This window comes from Symphalangus syndactylus, chromosome 4, assembly GCF_028878055.3.
Source record: "Symphalangus syndactylus isolate Jambi chromosome 4, NHGRI_mSymSyn1-v2.1_pri, whole genome shotgun sequence".
In the NCBI taxonomy this organism is placed as follows: domain Eukaryota; kingdom Metazoa; phylum Chordata; class Mammalia; order Primates; family Hylobatidae; genus Symphalangus; species Symphalangus syndactylus.
The window spans coordinates 132,206,468-132,223,280 of record NC_072426.2 but is presented as its reverse complement, the minus strand read 5'-3'; the positions used below and the strand labels follow the sequence as shown (position 1 = coordinate 132,223,280).

General features: G+C 41.0%; 1 protein-coding gene across 7 annotated transcripts in view; it reads right to left on the bottom strand.

Annotated features, from left to right (window-relative positions):
* FNIP2 (folliculin interacting protein 2) overlaps window positions 1-16,813 on the bottom strand; it is a 136,824-nt gene that overhangs the window by 76,406 nt on the left and 43,605 nt on the right. For 6 of the 7 annotated variants that reach the window (XM_055276280.2, XM_055276278.2, XM_063638338.1 and 3 more), the window contains exon 2: window positions 2,970-3,096. In XM_055276280.2, coding sequence (XP_055132255.1) covers window positions 2,970-3,096 — 127 coding nt within the window. Of the gene's footprint in view, window positions 1-2,969; window positions 3,097-8,605; window positions 8,824-16,813 lie in introns of those variants that run through there. The other variant, XM_055276277.2, reaches the window with a different exon arrangement.

Genomic DNA, 16,813 nt, shown 5'->3' with positions numbered 1-16,813 from the left:
TCTTCACTGGGAATTCCTTTTTAAAAGCATTCTGGTGCCTAGGTTGCATTAAAAAACAGAAGCTTTTTTTTTTCCCCAATAATGACAAAAACACGGTTTGGGAAGGCATAATGCTGAAGAAGGGTTCTAGACAAAAGGAGGTACGTTATGTATTAAGACTTTATCCTCTTTTAATAATTTAACTATTATTTACACTTCAATTCACATAATTGACCTCTGTTTTGGTTATTAGAGTTTTGATTATTAGCTTTTTAGTATTATGTAGAGTCATAATCCATTAAATTGATGAGGAGAAAGATGAGGCTTCAAATCTAAATTTTTACTAAGCAAATGGAACTAATAAAACAAAACTATTAATTTGGGCAGACTGACTTGTAGGGTTGTTTGTTTGTTTGTGAGATGGAGTCTTACTCTGTTGCCAGGCTGGAGTGCAGTGGCATGATCTCGGCTCACTGCAACCCCTGCCTCCCGGGTTCAAGCAATTCTCCTGCCTCAGCCTCCAAGTAGCTGAGACTACAGGTGCCCACCATCACGCCCAGCTAATTTTTTTGTATTTTTAGTAGAGATGGGGTTTCACCATGTTGACCAGGATGGTCTTGATCTCTTGACGTCGTGATCCGCCCGCCTTGGCCTCCCAAAGTGCTGGGACTACAGACGTGAGCCACCGTGCCCGGCTTGCTTGTGTTTTTAATGACACACCTCCTCTACTACGCTTTTAAAGGTGACAGGAAGGAAAATCATGAGGTTGAATTTGTAAGGGATGAAACCAAAACCCTGAAACAGGAGCTACTGTGAATTACATAGCATGTGACAGAAATATGGTCTTCAAAGGTTAAAGACAACAGAGGATGCTCTACTATACATTCCCTAGAGTTTGCCACTAATTTTTATCACAGTGACAAAGGTATAAGGATAAACCTTTATTAATATTTACCTCCCACCGAACATATTACTCCCTACAGAAGCTTCCTGCACCCTCTATGATAAGTTGTTTCTATTCTGAGTTTTCTTTGCCTTTTTCTTTCCTTGTGCAGCTTTTGCTTGGAAAAAAACATGAATGCAATTGCAGCTTATCTAATCTCCAATGTGACAGTCACACTGGTGGTCTAATGCAAATGCCTGCAGTCATGTGCTTGATACAAACTCATGACGTTTTGTGCTTGCCAAGGGAGGCTGGGGCGGTGGGGACTGAAAATGGGAAAAGAATGTAAGGAAAACACAAAATGTGCTGGACCACAACTGTCACTCCAGCAATGATGGCATTCAAAGTGGCACTTGATTATTCCTGAGCACCCAGCACTCCCTCAACACGCTAAAGATAAAGCTGTTACTTAATCTCACTTAAGCCAGAAACACAGCCCCTCAGAGGGCCTAAGTGACACGAGGTGCCACCTGCCTCAGACTGCTAGACCCTTTGGCTGGAGTACAATGCTGAACAGTCTATAACTGGAGACACCACCTGGTATAGTGAATAGAGCACCGACTGGATTCTTTTGTAGCCCTGGGCAAGCTACAAACCTCCTGAACCTAAGATGCCTTTTTGGTTAGATGAATGCTTCTAAGAAAGCCTATGTTTCCAGATTCCAGCATTATCAGTGCTCTAGTACACTGAAGATTCCAGTTCCTTTTGAAAACTTGTGTTTCTTTTCCCCTCCACCTGCCACCACTATGAGCAGCCCCAGTGATAGCTGCTCAACTAGACCATCCATGTGAGGCCTTCAGAGAAATGGGAAATAATTCAAGAAATTAAGAGGTAAACCATCTCCTGTCCACCAAAGGGTCAAGTGCTGGCTCACCTAAATTTCTGTTACAAATCTAACCAGGAAAGCCTACAGTGAATCACCTGAGAGATTTCTTGGTTCCCCCGCCCCCGCCTTCACCTACCTAACAAGCCCAACAACTACTGTAATGATTAGCCACCTGGCAGAACTCCACTTTAAAATACTGTGGAATCCACCCAGCTAAACTGTGTTTAACCAAACACTTCCTTCCTGCAGAAATGATCCTTATCAAAAGCAGGAAAACAACCCCTTGGCCCTGACGAGACAAAGACTGCATTATAAACTGTTCATTTACTTAGCTGCACATTCTACAAACTGCCAATATTTGGTCAGTATGGGTAGCAACTTATTGAACATAAAAAGAATGAATACAAGTGGATTTATTTAATTTGTAGGCATCTGAACAAATATTGAAAAGAGAATGAAAGGTCTAAAGTGAATTTACAAGTACCCTGGTCTCATACCCAAAAAAACCCAGAAAGGATCAGACTCTTCTCACCTTAAACATGTTACTTTACCATTCCCATTCTAGTTCCAAGGGATCAAGAGCTGCTCTATCCTCACTCTACCCATCCCTTGTCGCCCACCCTACACCACCACCACTACCACCTAACTCTCCACAAAAAAAAAAAAAAACAAAAAGGAAATAAATAAAAGCTCCCCTGGTCAGAAGGGTTTGAGAAACAATCCTTTTTGAAGATAACAATGCAGGTTTGCATATGGAAGCCCTGTAAGTAAGCAAAGCTGTTTAATTTTGTTTAACCCAGTGCTACTTATTATTATCCGTGAGAAACATTGGACAGAATGATCTTCAGGCTAACACTTTATCACTTTATGAATTTTAGAGTTCTGCTTTCCCATTACATTTGAGGCACTCACTTGGCATCAAAATCTTACTGGATTGCAACTCACCAGCAAATTTACCTCTAGTACTATTAATAGTACACTGCTTAGCTCCTGCCATGATTACTTGCTAACAGTTTCACTTGTGTTTAGCAGTGAGCATACTCATACCTGTTGGGCGTAGGGCTTTGATTAAAGGATTCAATGATTGCTTATGTTTCTTCTGAACCATTAATGGCACTGCATAATATAACTCAACGAGAAGATTATAGATTAATAAATGATTGCTCAGAGGGGTGGTTAAAAGCACAAAAGAAAAGGAGAAAGCAAATCAGCATTTCATACCTGAGCGGTCACCTCCTCAATCTTTTGAACAGCTTTAGAGTCAAACAAGACTTGTCTGCCTCTCCTGTCACAGTCCTGGTAAACTATCAGGCGAATCTCATTCAGGTCAAACTCCGAACATGACCAACTGTGGATTAAAAAGGGAGAAAGAAGTTATGTTATCTGCAGCACATGAGATGATCACAGACAGATAAGCTTCCCAGTCACCATGCCTGCGTGCACATCAAAAGGCCACAAGCATGCAGGGCTAGTGATCCCCTAGAACTGGGGCACCAGTGAGCCTGGGACAGATAGCCTTGTATGTGGATTCCAACGGGCCATACGAAAATTGCCAGTTTTCATGATAAGGGCTGAGAAGACTGCTTTAAATAATAAATCACTGGAGAGAAAGCTTCTCCTTCCAAAGCCAATTTGGACACAGATGGCAGTCAGAAATCACAAGGACATGCAGAGAGGGCTAAATTTGGATGCATGGGTTCTGGGGACAGCATATCCGAGTTAAAGGAGTGTTAAGGCTTCTGTGTTATTGGGCAAGGAACCATTTGGAGCAAGTCGGTAGAGCCTTCTCTTCTTTCCCTCACCCACACTCAGGTCAAATTGAGAGGAATTACATACCCTAAAATTTATTATCTTCCCCAATTATGGCTAGCTCTGATCCAGGAGTTTCAGAAACCAAGTGCATCACTGTAGAGCATTGGAATTGCTAGCAATTACAGTCAGCAAGAAAGGAAGCATGTTTCTAAGCAAACCAAAAGCAACTGGGATAAAACTGCTCTGAGGAAAACATAGGTTCATTCTTAATAAATGACAGAGTGAGGGAACTATAGAAAAGCTAATCACTTAAAAGTGCACTGCTTTGGACATACTCAGTTTTTAACCCATCAGTCCAGTCAACACATATTTGAGTGTCTGTGATGTTCCAGGCACTGTGGTTGCTGCTAGAGACTCAGCAGTTAATTAACCAGACAGACCTGGTCCCCACCCTTACGGAGTTCATGATTCAGTGGGGAATATTAGGCAAATAATCACAGACGAATGTATCACTACAAACTGTGAAAAGTACAAAAACGAGCAGTAAACAGTTTCAGATTTCCAGATTGAAGGGGCAGGGGAGAGGGACAGAGAAATCCCTAAGGACTTTAAGTGACATGTAAACACAGACCTGAAGAAGTAAAACAAATGAAGCGCACCACAGGAACAGAGAAGGAGGTGGTAAGGTGTAAGACTGCTGCACTGGAGAAGAAAGAAGAAAAAAGGCCAGAGAGTGAGTGCCGTGAGGTGGAAAGGACGGCAGGCAGGGGCCAGGATCATGCTCTCCCTCCATGAGAAGCCAAGGAAAACAGACGCTTGATAAGATCAGGTCTGCACTTTCTGAAAGTTCAATCTGGCTGTTAAGGAAAATGGGGGTGGAAGAGATGACTGGAAGCAGGCAGGCCAAATAGAATTCGTAATAAGAGTTCCAGCCCTTCATAATGAAGGCTAGAGCTCCAGCAGCAGAGGTGGGGGAAAGGGGACAGACACTGGTGGCATGCTCAGAGCACAGAGTTGAGCCGGTTTCCCAATGGACTGGAGAGGTGCCCGAGGTGAAAGGGGGCCTTGCTTAGAGAAGCTGAGGGGGAGCTCTGACAGGACAGAGGAGGATAGATGGACACACAGACAGACTAACAAAAGCAAACTGTAAAACTAGGAGATGATATAAATGAAATCAGACACATCTGGATTCAAACCCAAATGCCTCTGGCCTCCTAGTTCTTCACCAGTATAATGAAAATATTAAGGCTGTCCTCACAAAAGCTGTTCTACAAAGCGTAAAGTGCCTCACACAGAGTGACAAATAGTAAGTGCTCCAAAATGGCAGTAATTACCTCAGAGAATTGTTAATGTTATGATTTTTAAAGAAAATTAATACAGTGTCTGGTACTCAGTCACAAATTGTGCATTTCTGGTCTTTTCCTTTTTCAGGCAGTTAATACTGAACATGTTCTTTTTGGGTAGCAGATTTTTCTTAAATCCCTACAGCAAAACATATAAAGTTCTGGTTGTACCTTCTTTCAACAAGCTGTGCCCTAAGTTATCATGCCCAGCATCCTTTCCTCCTAATCTTCATAACAATATGCCAAGTTTATTTTCAAACCATTTTCCCTCTACTCTCAGTCCAGAGGGAGTCCATGTTTCAGGTCTGGCTAATGAGACATGGCCACATGACCCAAGCTGGCTGTGTGAGCCAGCCCCAAAACTCAGTTGTTCAGCTTGTAAATGGTAACCCTGGAGTTGGTGGTGGCTTTTTGCCATCATGAAGTAAGGGCCTGTCTGAAAATGAAGTCAGCAAAAGTCAGTGTGGAGGAAAGTAGAGGTGAGCAATAGAATGAAACAGATTCCTGGCAGTACCCGAAGCCAGCTGTTCCTGAGTAAGCACTACTCCTGGAATTAGTTCACTGTCACTTACAACCAACACAGTCTGATGACTATGACCCAGACCACTAAATTTTAAAATTAGACAAGGCCGAGGCAGGCGGAACACTTGAGGTAAGGAGTTCAAGACCAACCTGGCCAACCATGGCCAACACGGTGAAACCCTGTCTCTACTAAAAATACAAAAATTAGCCAGGCGCACTGGTGGGTACCCATAATCCCAACTACTCAGGAGGCTGAGGCAGGAGAATCGCTTGAACCTGGGAGACAGAGGTTGCAGTGAGCCGAGATCGCACCACTGCACTCGAGCCTGGGTGACAGAGGGAGATTCTGCCTCTAAATAAATAAATAAATAAAATGAGGTCATTAAAAAGGCTCTGAAGCTATATATTATAACATAGTACATATGTTGATTTTGTTAAAAGTAAAAAAAATCAGATTTAATTGCCTTGCATTTTCTTTTAAATCAATTTTGCCCTAATAACTACATTTTGCCAAGACAGCATTATAATTTATAACCAAGTTGTTCAATCCTTATTTTTGAAGAATAACACCTATTCAAATATCAAACTGAAAACAGCTACTTTAGAAGAGATAAAATTTAATAATGATCATAACACCTTATTAAATGTTTCATGTTATTTTTCAATGAAAAAAATGGAAATAAAAATCATGGACAATTGTTCTGATCCAGGAGTCTAAAAATAATTTTTTTAATTTAAAAATTTTTAAAAAGACACATAGGGTAAAAGTATGTATTTCAGATTGTCTCATTTTTTGATCCAAATGCTTTGAAAGTATTTTATAAGATACGAGTGATGGATACAGTGGCTCATACCTGTAATCCCAGCAACTTAGGTTGCTGAAGCACAAATGATCTCTTGAGCCCAGGAATTCCAGACAAGACTGGATGACATAGCAAGACCCAGACTGTTTAAAATTTTTTAAAAATTAGCTGGTTGTGATGGTATACACCTGTAGTCCCAGCTACTTAGGAAGCTGAAGCAGGAGGATCACTTGAGCCCAGGAGTTCAAGGCTGCAGTAAGCCATGATCATACCACTGCACTCCAACTCCGGTCTTGGTGACAGAGCGAGATCCCGTCTCTTAAACAAACAAACAAAACAAAACAAAACAAAACAAAACGGTCAGGCGCAATGGCTCACGTCTGTAATCCCAGCACTTTGGGAGGCCAAGGCCGGCTGATCGCTTGAGCCCAGGCGTTTGAGGCCAGCCTGGGCAACAGGGTGAAACTCCATCTTTACTAAAAATACAAAAATTAGCTGGGCACGGTGGTGCACACCTGTAGTCCCAGCTACTGGAGTGCGGAGGCTGACGTAGTAGAATCACCTGAACTTGGGAAGTCGAGGCTGCTGTGAGCTGAGATCGCATCACTGCATTGCAGCCTGGGCAACACAGTGAGACTCTATCTCAAAACTAAAAAAAAAAAAAAGAGGAAAACTCTATTCTTCTTACATGTGAATACTGTCTTTGGTTTAATATATACATACAATTTTGACACTGACATTTCCTTTTTTCGGAGACAGGGTTTTGCTCTGTTGCCCAGGCTGGAGTGCAGTGCCACCATCTCGGCTTACCACAGCCTCAACCTCCTGCTCAAGAAATTCTCCCACCTCAGTGCCCCAAGTAGCTGGGACAACAGGCATGTGCCACCACGCCTGGCTAATTTCTTTGTATTTTTTGTAGAGATAGGGTTTCACCATGTTGCCCAGGCTGGTCTCAAACTCCTGAGCTCAGGCAATCTGCCCGCCTCAGCCTCCCAAAGTGCAGTGAGACACGGACATTTTAGTATTAGTAGAGGAAAAAACAGTTGCATAATTTGGTAAAGGAAACAAGCAGGACAAAGGCCACTAGTGCTTCAGAATGAGACAGGCTTGGGATCAAATCTCAGCTCTGCTTCCCACCGGTTTTATAGTTTTGGGAACGTCTCCCCTAGGAGTACTTACAGGTCCTGCTGTGAAGATTAAAAGAGATAATCTATGGAAATTCCCAGCACACTCCCAGCCCCTTTCCCTGCCATCCCTGATACACAGGCCTTGAGCTATTGGTAGCTCCATGGCACACATACTCTCTTCATATTCACATTCACTTCTACATTCAACCAACAGTTACTGTGGAGCTTCCAAGAGCACTGAACACAGTTCCTGGTGCTTTACTGATGACATCTCTTCATATGACTGGGGCCACTCGGCATGATTCAAAAGGGGTAGGAAAACAAGCCTTGGGGCTTTTGCCTTAAAATAGCTGAGCATTTCAGGGAAATGTATTCTAATCTGAATTATTTCATTTCTGTTTTTGCTGAACATAAAGAATGAACACTGTCCTTGGCATCAGGGTATTATTTATGTCCACTTTATGCCTTCAGGCACAGTAAGAGAAGATGATTTGTCTACCTTTTCTTATTGTAACATTTAAGCAAAATGACTTATATGGACTCTTTTTGGTTTTAAAATTCCATGATGCCAGGATTTGCCTGGTTAGAATTGAAGCCAGGCCTTATTTCTGAAACTACTCATCAAGATTGGAAAAGCAAGGAACCAAAGTCTCAGTTATTTCCCTGAAACATGACAGGCACTAGTTCAAGTGATCTGAAACACAGAAAACAGAATTCTCTTTAAAATATCTAGAGCCATGTACTGTAGTTTAAGTTGTGTCCCCCAAAAGGTATGTTCAAGTCCTCATTCCTATACCTGTGAATATGACTTTGCTTGGAAACAGGGTCTCTGCAGATATAATCAAGTTAAGATGAGGTCATACTGAATTAGTACGCATCCAAATCCAATGACTGGTATCCTCCTAAGAAGGAGAAAATTTGGACAAAGACACAGAAGGAATAATGAACAGGGAAGTCACTGCAGACTGAGGGCACAGCACAAACACAAAAAAGACAGTATCACTGGGTGCTTGGGATGTGTCTCCTACAGAAGAACCACACAGCAAATGAGGCTAGAAAGGTACCTGAGGACTACTTGTGAAGGACTTTAAATATTATGCCAAGGAATGCACCTGTTGCTCTGCAAGCTGTGGTGTGCCAATTCCAAGATTTCAAGAAAGAGAATGACACGATCTGACCTGTGTTTTAGGAAGAGAACTAAAGTGATTTGAGAAGACCATTTTCAGGGCAAATGCAGAGGTAGTAGTGACTTGTAAATCCTGGGTTTCGAGGAGTAATGGCCAATAAGGAAAAGAGCAGTAGTTGTATACCATGTTGCAGGGTGATTTGCTATATCCTTTGAGACCAGTTCCAGTGTGGGTGTTGTTTCTTCTCTTGAACTTTTACAGGAATCAGAGTAGAAGTGGTCATGGGTATCCCCATGTGGAAGAAGCATGATCTCTGTTTTTCCTCTTGGTCTCACACAAGGAAGCCTCCCTACACAGTCAAAAATAAGTTTACATAAAGAGTTTAAAGAACAGTCTTGTGATCCAAGAAGGTAAATATTTAAACAGTCAGGAATGATAGGAAACTTTCAATGGTCCAAGAAAAGGTAAAATGCAACAAAACAAAAACAAACAATAATGATGACAACAAAAACTGGCAAGAATACTATCCATTTAACCAGCAATTCCTGCATGCCTACTACTTGGCAAGCATTCTGAGATAAAGCAATGAGCAAACCATAACCCTGCTCCTGTGAAACACACTACATGACATTTTCCAACCACTCTTCAACCCTATTCTATATTCTTTTTTTCTCTGCCAACCTCCACCGTTTCCTTACTCTCTCAAAAAACAGCTTCTAAGCACAAACAGAAATCTCTCAAAAAGTTTGCTCAAGAAGAGCGGGGAGACCCAAAGGGCTACACCCTGAAAATAAATGAAGACTGGGGGTGGAAAAAAAGAGAAAATTAAGCTTGACATGGCAATGAGGGTTCACCCTATCAGCACAAAATACACATTATTTCCCACCCAGTAAAAAGCTGTTTATTTCAAGAAAAAAATTATGTAAATAGATGGCAGTAACAGATTTGGAATTCATTTATCTTTTGCTATGTTAGTACTCTCAGGAAGACTGTGTTGGCTCTCCTTTCTTCCCCTATTTTGCCCTCATACAGCCTTAGCTGTGTGAATTGCCTAGAGCAATTTCAGAGGAACTGCATAAAAAATCACCACTGAGTTGCTATCCTGTGATCAGGAGTATAGTGAAAAGCAGTTCTTATCAGAAGCTTTAATATATATTGATAACCTAAAGATATTAATATTAATTTACAAACAATTCCAATTAAATGTAGTCCACTGTTATATTACCAACACAGAGTTATACTGCGTGTTGGCTGCAATTCTTCCATCTTTAAGAAAGTAGGTGATATGTAAATCCTTTATTCCTTTTGTAAAGGAAAATGTGGAATGAAAGAATATCTTTAATCAGCAGCAAAGGCATGGAACCATACTTCTGAGTTCATTCCTTCTGCACACCTTTGAGTGTGTGGCTTCACACAGGCACCATGAAGGTATCAGGAACAGAAATTAACTATATCCAGTCTTAACCTCAATATGCTTACAACTGGGAAGGGAAAGGCCAACATATAAATATTAAGTTAACTATACTGTTACAGGTGCCAAGATAAATGTCTATAGGGACTTACGGGGACTCTACAGGATAAAGAGGTCAAGTCCACTAGTTGGGTAAGTGACGGATGTGAGTCACAGAGGACATGATGCTTGGGACATGCATTAGGATTCACCAGGGTAAACAGGTCTTCTAACTCTAGCTCTGTTGCCTTCAACCCAGATGATTTTAGAATGCTCCAACCCTAGCGCTGAGCTTTCCCAAAATGCATCTGCCTTATCTACCTCACAAGGCTGTTGGGAAAAACAGAGATTAAGTTATGAAAGCACTTTTAAAACTGTAAAGCATAATTCAAAGATCTACTCAGATACACAATTCCTTAACTGAGAGCCTTGGGGCTAGATGTTTCAGAATTCAGAATTTTTTAGAAATCGGAAAGATACTACACTACATGTTACATAATACCTCCTCCAGGGGCTGAGATGTAATCAAACCCCCAAAACAAACAAATTAATATTTCACCAGCCCAAGTTATGAATACTTATGCTAAGTGGATTGGATAGAGAGTATAAACAGCCTCACATCAGTTCAGATTAATTCCAAAAGATTTTCCAGAAATTTTAGGATTTTGGAATTATAGGATAAAGGATTGTTGATCACTTTAGTGATTACCATGTCTGAGAAAAGGACAAAAGACTGGAATAAATAACTTTTAGGTTCCCCACATTTTCCTGAATATAACTGATCTCTAACAAAAATGACAGCCAAACGTTTATGTGGAAGAAGGTTAGTTGTAGCTCTGAACTTGTTTTCCCCCTCCTTGCCACTAAAACAATGTGTAAATGGTTGCAAAGGTCACACAAGTTAAAACCACGTAAGTCTTTAAATAATGTGTTCACATGGCAGTGACAAAACATTATTGTATGTGTCACAATACAGCCTAAGGTTTGGGTGCTATGAACAAGGAACTACAAAGTACAGAGAGGAAAAGACAGAATTTCTTCCTTCCATTCTGAGTTCAGGATCACATCAAGTAAAACTCTAAAACAGGTGAAGTTTCTGTGTGGCACTTACAGCACCACTACCCACATTCCACTGCCCTGGGGCCACCACAGCATAGACAAAATAGCGGAACACTGCACGGGATGTCAGATTGCCTAGGCTGGAGGCAGCCATCCCACAGTCCCATCTCAGTCACTTCTTCACCTCTTAATCTAGCGTTTCCTCCTCTATAAAAGGATGGGGTGGAGCCAGGCATGGTGGCTCACGCCTGTAATCCTAGCATTTCGGGAGGCCGAGGCAGGCGGATCCCTTGAGGTCAGAAGTTTGAGACCAGCATGGCCAACATGGTGAAACCCCATCTCTACTAAAAATATAAAAATTAGCCAGGCGTAGTGGTGGGCACCTGTGATCCCAGCTACTGGGGAGGCTGAGACACAAGAATTGCTTAAACCCGGGAGGCGGAGGTTGCAGTGAGCTGACATCACACCACCGTACTCCAGCCTGGGCGACAGAGTGAGACACTGTCTGAAAAAAGAAAAAAGAAGAAATGGGAAATGCGGTGGGACTAAAATTATACCTAAAGGTCTGGTGCTTCCAATTCTAACACATTATAATCCCAAGTTATCTATTAAATGTGCACAGTGTGATTTAGAACAGATGATCTCAGCCAGGTACTAAAAGGAAAGCAATCTTAATGAATTAACCTACATTATTACTACATGGTATCCCTTAAACCTTCTAAACATAATCTGTCTTTGATAAGCATCTTAATATCAACACAGCTGTAATCAACAGAACTTTCAAAAGGTGCTCACAAAATCTGAAGGGGAAAAGTACAAGTTCTTTTGAGGTGAGAGGGACACCGAGTGGGCAGGTCACTGTGGCAGTCAAGACTCTGCCCCTTGCCTTCTGATGTTGTTGCTGTTATTAATAGTTCCTTCCTTTTTTCTGCTTAAAAAACCCACAGAGGTCAGGTGCAGTGGCTCATGCCTGTAATCTCAACACTTTGGGAGGCCAAGGCAGGAGGATCGCTTGAATACAGGAGTTTGAGCAATATAGTGAGATTCTGACTCTACAAAAACAAAACAAAAAAAACCCACAGAATCTCTATAAATGGCCCATTTTCCCCCAAAATGGTTCCCTTAATTCTTAAATGCGCATTATTTATTCTTTTCTGATATCTATAAACTAGAAACTACTTGTACTTAAAAATAGCCAAACTCACAAAAAAAAAGTGCTTTACTGTTCATCTCCATGCATATATTAATTCAATAATCACTGAGCTGTTTTTTCTGTTTTTTGTTTGTTTGTTTTTTTTTGAGACGGAGTCTCACTCTGTCACCCAGGCTGGAGTGCAGTGGCACAATCTCGGCTCACTGCAACCTCCACCTCCTCGGTTCATGCGATTCTCCTGCCTCAGCCTCCCAAGTAGCTGGGATTACAGGCGTCTACCACCACACCTGGTTAATTTTTTTGTATTTTTAGTAGAGAGGGGGTTTCACCATGTTGGCCAGGCTAGTTTCGAACTCCTAACTTCAACTGATCCGCCCGCTTGGATTCCAGGCATGAGCCACCGCGCCTGGCCGAGCTAATTCTTTTATACCCTTGTCAGCATAACCAAAGCCGTCGACACATTATTATATTCCTGGACTACTGAAATACATAATTGCTCTGCAATTATAAAAGGTAACTTGCATCAAGATGATTTCATATCTTTCCCCTCCCTCATTTTGGGAAATCATATACTAATAATAGACAACTGAATAAATTTCAAAGTAAATACTCAAGACATTGCCTTATATGTTAATCACTTCTAGATCTAATTAAACTATACGCAGATAAGGTAATACTTCCATTTTCCACAAAGTTTCCAGAAGTCAAAAGCATGATTCTCTGTGTAAGGTCTCTCGTTTGCAAAATGAAAGAACCAAAATAAACAGACAATTGTCATCTATTTTGGGTTGTAAAATACTATCTCTAAAAGAGATAGGTTAAAATAAATAAATATATATATATATATATACTCATGACCCAGCAAGTTCACTTCTAGGAATGAATCCTACAGATTAATTTGCACAGGTACAAAATAATTATGTACAAAAAGGTAATGACTGCAGCACTGTTTGGAAACAAACTGTCAGCAGGATGATTAAATAAATTACGGTACATCCATACAAGGGAGTGCTATACTGACACAGGAAAGAATAAGGAAGCTCCTTAGGTAAGTATGTAATAAACTCCAAGACATATTTTTGACTGGAACAAAAATAAGTATAAAATATTGTGTACAGAATGCTACCATAAGTCTAGAAAAAGGAAAAATTGGAGGTAGAGAACTCTGGGTTTTATTATACACGTATAGACTATCTCTAGAAGAAATACAATGAATTGGTAATACTAGTTGACTCTGGAGTAGAAAGCTGGATTACTGGGCCGGGTGCGGTGGCTCACACCTATAATCCCAGCACTTTGGGAGGCCGAGGCGGGCGGATCACGAGGTCAGGAGATCAAGAGCATCCTGGCTAACACGGTGAAACCGCATCAAATTAGCTGGGCGTGGTGGCAGGCGCCTGTAGTCCCAGCTACTCAGGAGGCAGAGACGGGAGAATGGCATGAACCCGGGAGGCAGAGCTTGCAGTGAGCGGAGCTCGCGCCACTGCATTCCAGCCTGGGCGACAGAGCAAGACTCCGCCTCAAAAAAAAAAAGAAAAGAAAAGAAAGTTGGATTACTGATGAAAAAGAAAGCAGAAGACTTTTCATTCTACACTCTTTACAGAGCAAAGGGAAAGGCTTTCTCTGCACCATGTAATAAACATCCATCAAAACAGCATAGTGAGAAGGAGTGTAGACTGGACCCAGGCATCCTGGGCTCAGGTCCTACCTCTGCTTCTTCCTAGCTATGTAACTTCGGTGAGTTACCTAATCTCTTTGTTCCTCAATAGCCTCATCTGCAAAATGGAGATAATATAATAGTACCAACCTTCTAAGTGCTGTTTTGGTGACTAAATGTAAAGCATTTAACACGGAGTCAGGCACACTGATTGTGCTCTAAACATGCACCACAATTTTGTGCCTTTTGAATATTAAGCTGTGTGACTGTATTGTCTTTTGAAAAAGTAAAAACAAACAACAAAGATGAGGACTACAACAGGAACACCCTATTTTTTTAAACCCAAAGAATCTATTATTGCTTTAAGACAAACCCTAAACTACTGTTTCCTTTAAGAGGCTTCTTGGTAGCTGAAGCATGAGGCAGTGGGTGAACTCCTACAGGGAAACCACCTTAATGAATTCCAGGCATTCAGATTCAGTTTTCAAATATGTAGTTTGGCCTAGACAATGGCATTTATTGAGCTTTCTTCTCAACACTTGTATACTACATTTTCCTGTCCTTCATCCCCTCCCTCCCCCAAGGACAGGAGAAAGTTTCTTTCTAAAAAAGCGATCCCTTTTCTCATTTATTAAACCCACGTATGTCTTTCAGTTTGTGATTGCTGTCCTAGTGGTGTATCAGATGGATTTCCATCATATTAAATAACTGCATTTTTTACTGCATAATTCATGCAGAGCCTAGAGACACCAATTCCAGAAGGTCTGGTGTTTGCATGTAGACAGGGGAAGGCTGGTGATAAGAACTGCACAGCACATGCACAAATAATTGCCTAATATTTTAGAGTTTACCACTTTTACAGAATTCACCTGAGCTGACCTTCTCAAATGTCCTGTGAGAGTCTGTATTATATAATGTTTTACACGGAAGTTAGGAGACTTTAACGAGGTTATGCCCAGTAAGTGGCTAAGTCAGGACTAAAATCAAAGTCTCCTGGCTCCAAATTCTGTGCTCATCCAACTCGACTGCACTATCACCTTGATACCAGTAGCAAACAAGTTAGGGTAACATTCTCTTCCTTCCAGGACCTTCCTCTGCATGTCCTTCTGAGGTGTAAAAACCTGTACTCCAGCTTGGGCAGAGTGAGGCTCCATCTCTTTAAAGAAGGAGGAGAAGGAGGAGGAAGAGGAGGAGGAGGAGGAAGAAGAGGAAGAAAAGGAGGAGAAGAAGGAGGAAGTGTGGCATTGACAAAAGAATAGGGAAACTGATCAATGGAACAGAATAGAGACTTCAGAAAAAAATCCACATAAATATAAATTAATATTTGACAAAAGAGCAATAGTAATACAATGGAGCAAAGACAGTCTTTTCAACAAATGGTGCTGGAATAACTGGACATCCAGGTGCAAAAAAAAGAATCTTGACACAGACCTTACATCCTTCACAAAAATAAACCCAAAATGGCTTACAAGCCTAAGTGTAAAAAGCAAAACTACAAAACCACAGAAGATAACACAGGAGAAAATATAGACAGCTTTGAGCATGGCAAAGGATTCTTAGATACAACACCAAAGGCGTGGTCTATGAAAGAAATCATTGAGAAGCTGGGCTTCATTAAAATTAAAACCTTCTGCTCTAGGAAAGACACTGTCAAGGGAATGAGAAGACAAGCCACAGACTGAGACAAAATATTCACAAAAAATATATCTGATAAAGAACTGTTTTATCCAAAATAAAGAACACTTAAAACTCAGTAAGAAATCAAACCAACTGATGAAAAAATGGGCAAAGGACCTGAATAGACACCTCACCAATGATAATATAAATGGCAAATAAGCATATGAAAAGTTGATCCACATTGTATGTCATTAGAGAAACACAAATTTAAACAACAAGAGATACTACTACCTGCCTATTAGAGTGGCCAAAGTCTGGAACACTGACAATGCCAAATGCTGGTGGGGATGTGGAGCAACAGAAACTCTCACCCATTGCTGGTGGTGCAGTTGTTTTGGAAGAGTTTGGCAGTTTCCTACAAAACTAAACATACTCTTACCTTACAATCCAGCAATGGGACTTGTTGTTATTTATCCAAATGAGTTGAAAAGCCTGCAGCTATGTATAGGAGCTTTATTCATAATTGCCAAAACATAGAAGCAACCAAGACATCCTTCAGTACGCAAAGAGATAATCAATGGAATATTATTCAGTGCTAAAAAGGAAATGAACTACCATGGTATGAAGAGACATGAAGGGACCTTGAATGCGTATTTCTAAGTGAAAGAAGCGAATCCGAACAGGGTACATACTGAATGATTCTAATCAAATGACATTCTGGAAAAGGCAAAACTATGGAGACAGTAAAAAGACAAGTGGTTGCCTGGGGTTAGAGAGGGAGGGAAGGGTGAATAGGCAAGGCACAGAGGATTTCTAGGGCAGTGAAACTATCTAGTATGAATAGTGGATACATGTCATTATACTTTTGTCAAAACCTATAGAATACACAACACCAAGAATGAACCCTAATGCAAACTATGGACTTTGGGTGATAAAGATTCCTCAATGGTAACAAACATATCACTGTGGTGTGGGATGTTGATAATGTGGGGGCAAGGTGTACATGGGAATTCTGTACTTTCTGCTTAATGTTGCTGTTAACCTAAAATAGCTCTAAAAATTTTTTGAAGGAAAAAATTCTTCTAATTTCAGTTGTCAAAGGAACTTTAAAGATATAGAAACTGTCAGGAATAAGCACTGGTTAAAAAATTTGTGACAGGATTATTTTCTGAAGATCACTTTTGTCTGTTACAGTCGGCTACAGAATACCCTGTAAAGATGAGAACCAAGGACACATAACTTGAGCTTCAGATGTAGCTATCAAGTCTGTCCCTGTTCAGCAGAATTACAGGCCATCTCCTTCTTGTTCTATCCACCCGGCTGGAAAAAGGAGGGTCAGTCCTCACACACTGCTCTACAGAATGTATCCAACTGTCACATGTGGTCTTGCTCCTACTGACAGAGGGGAATGTTCCCCTAAGATAGTTCACAGTAAGGTATTAGTTACTGCCTAGA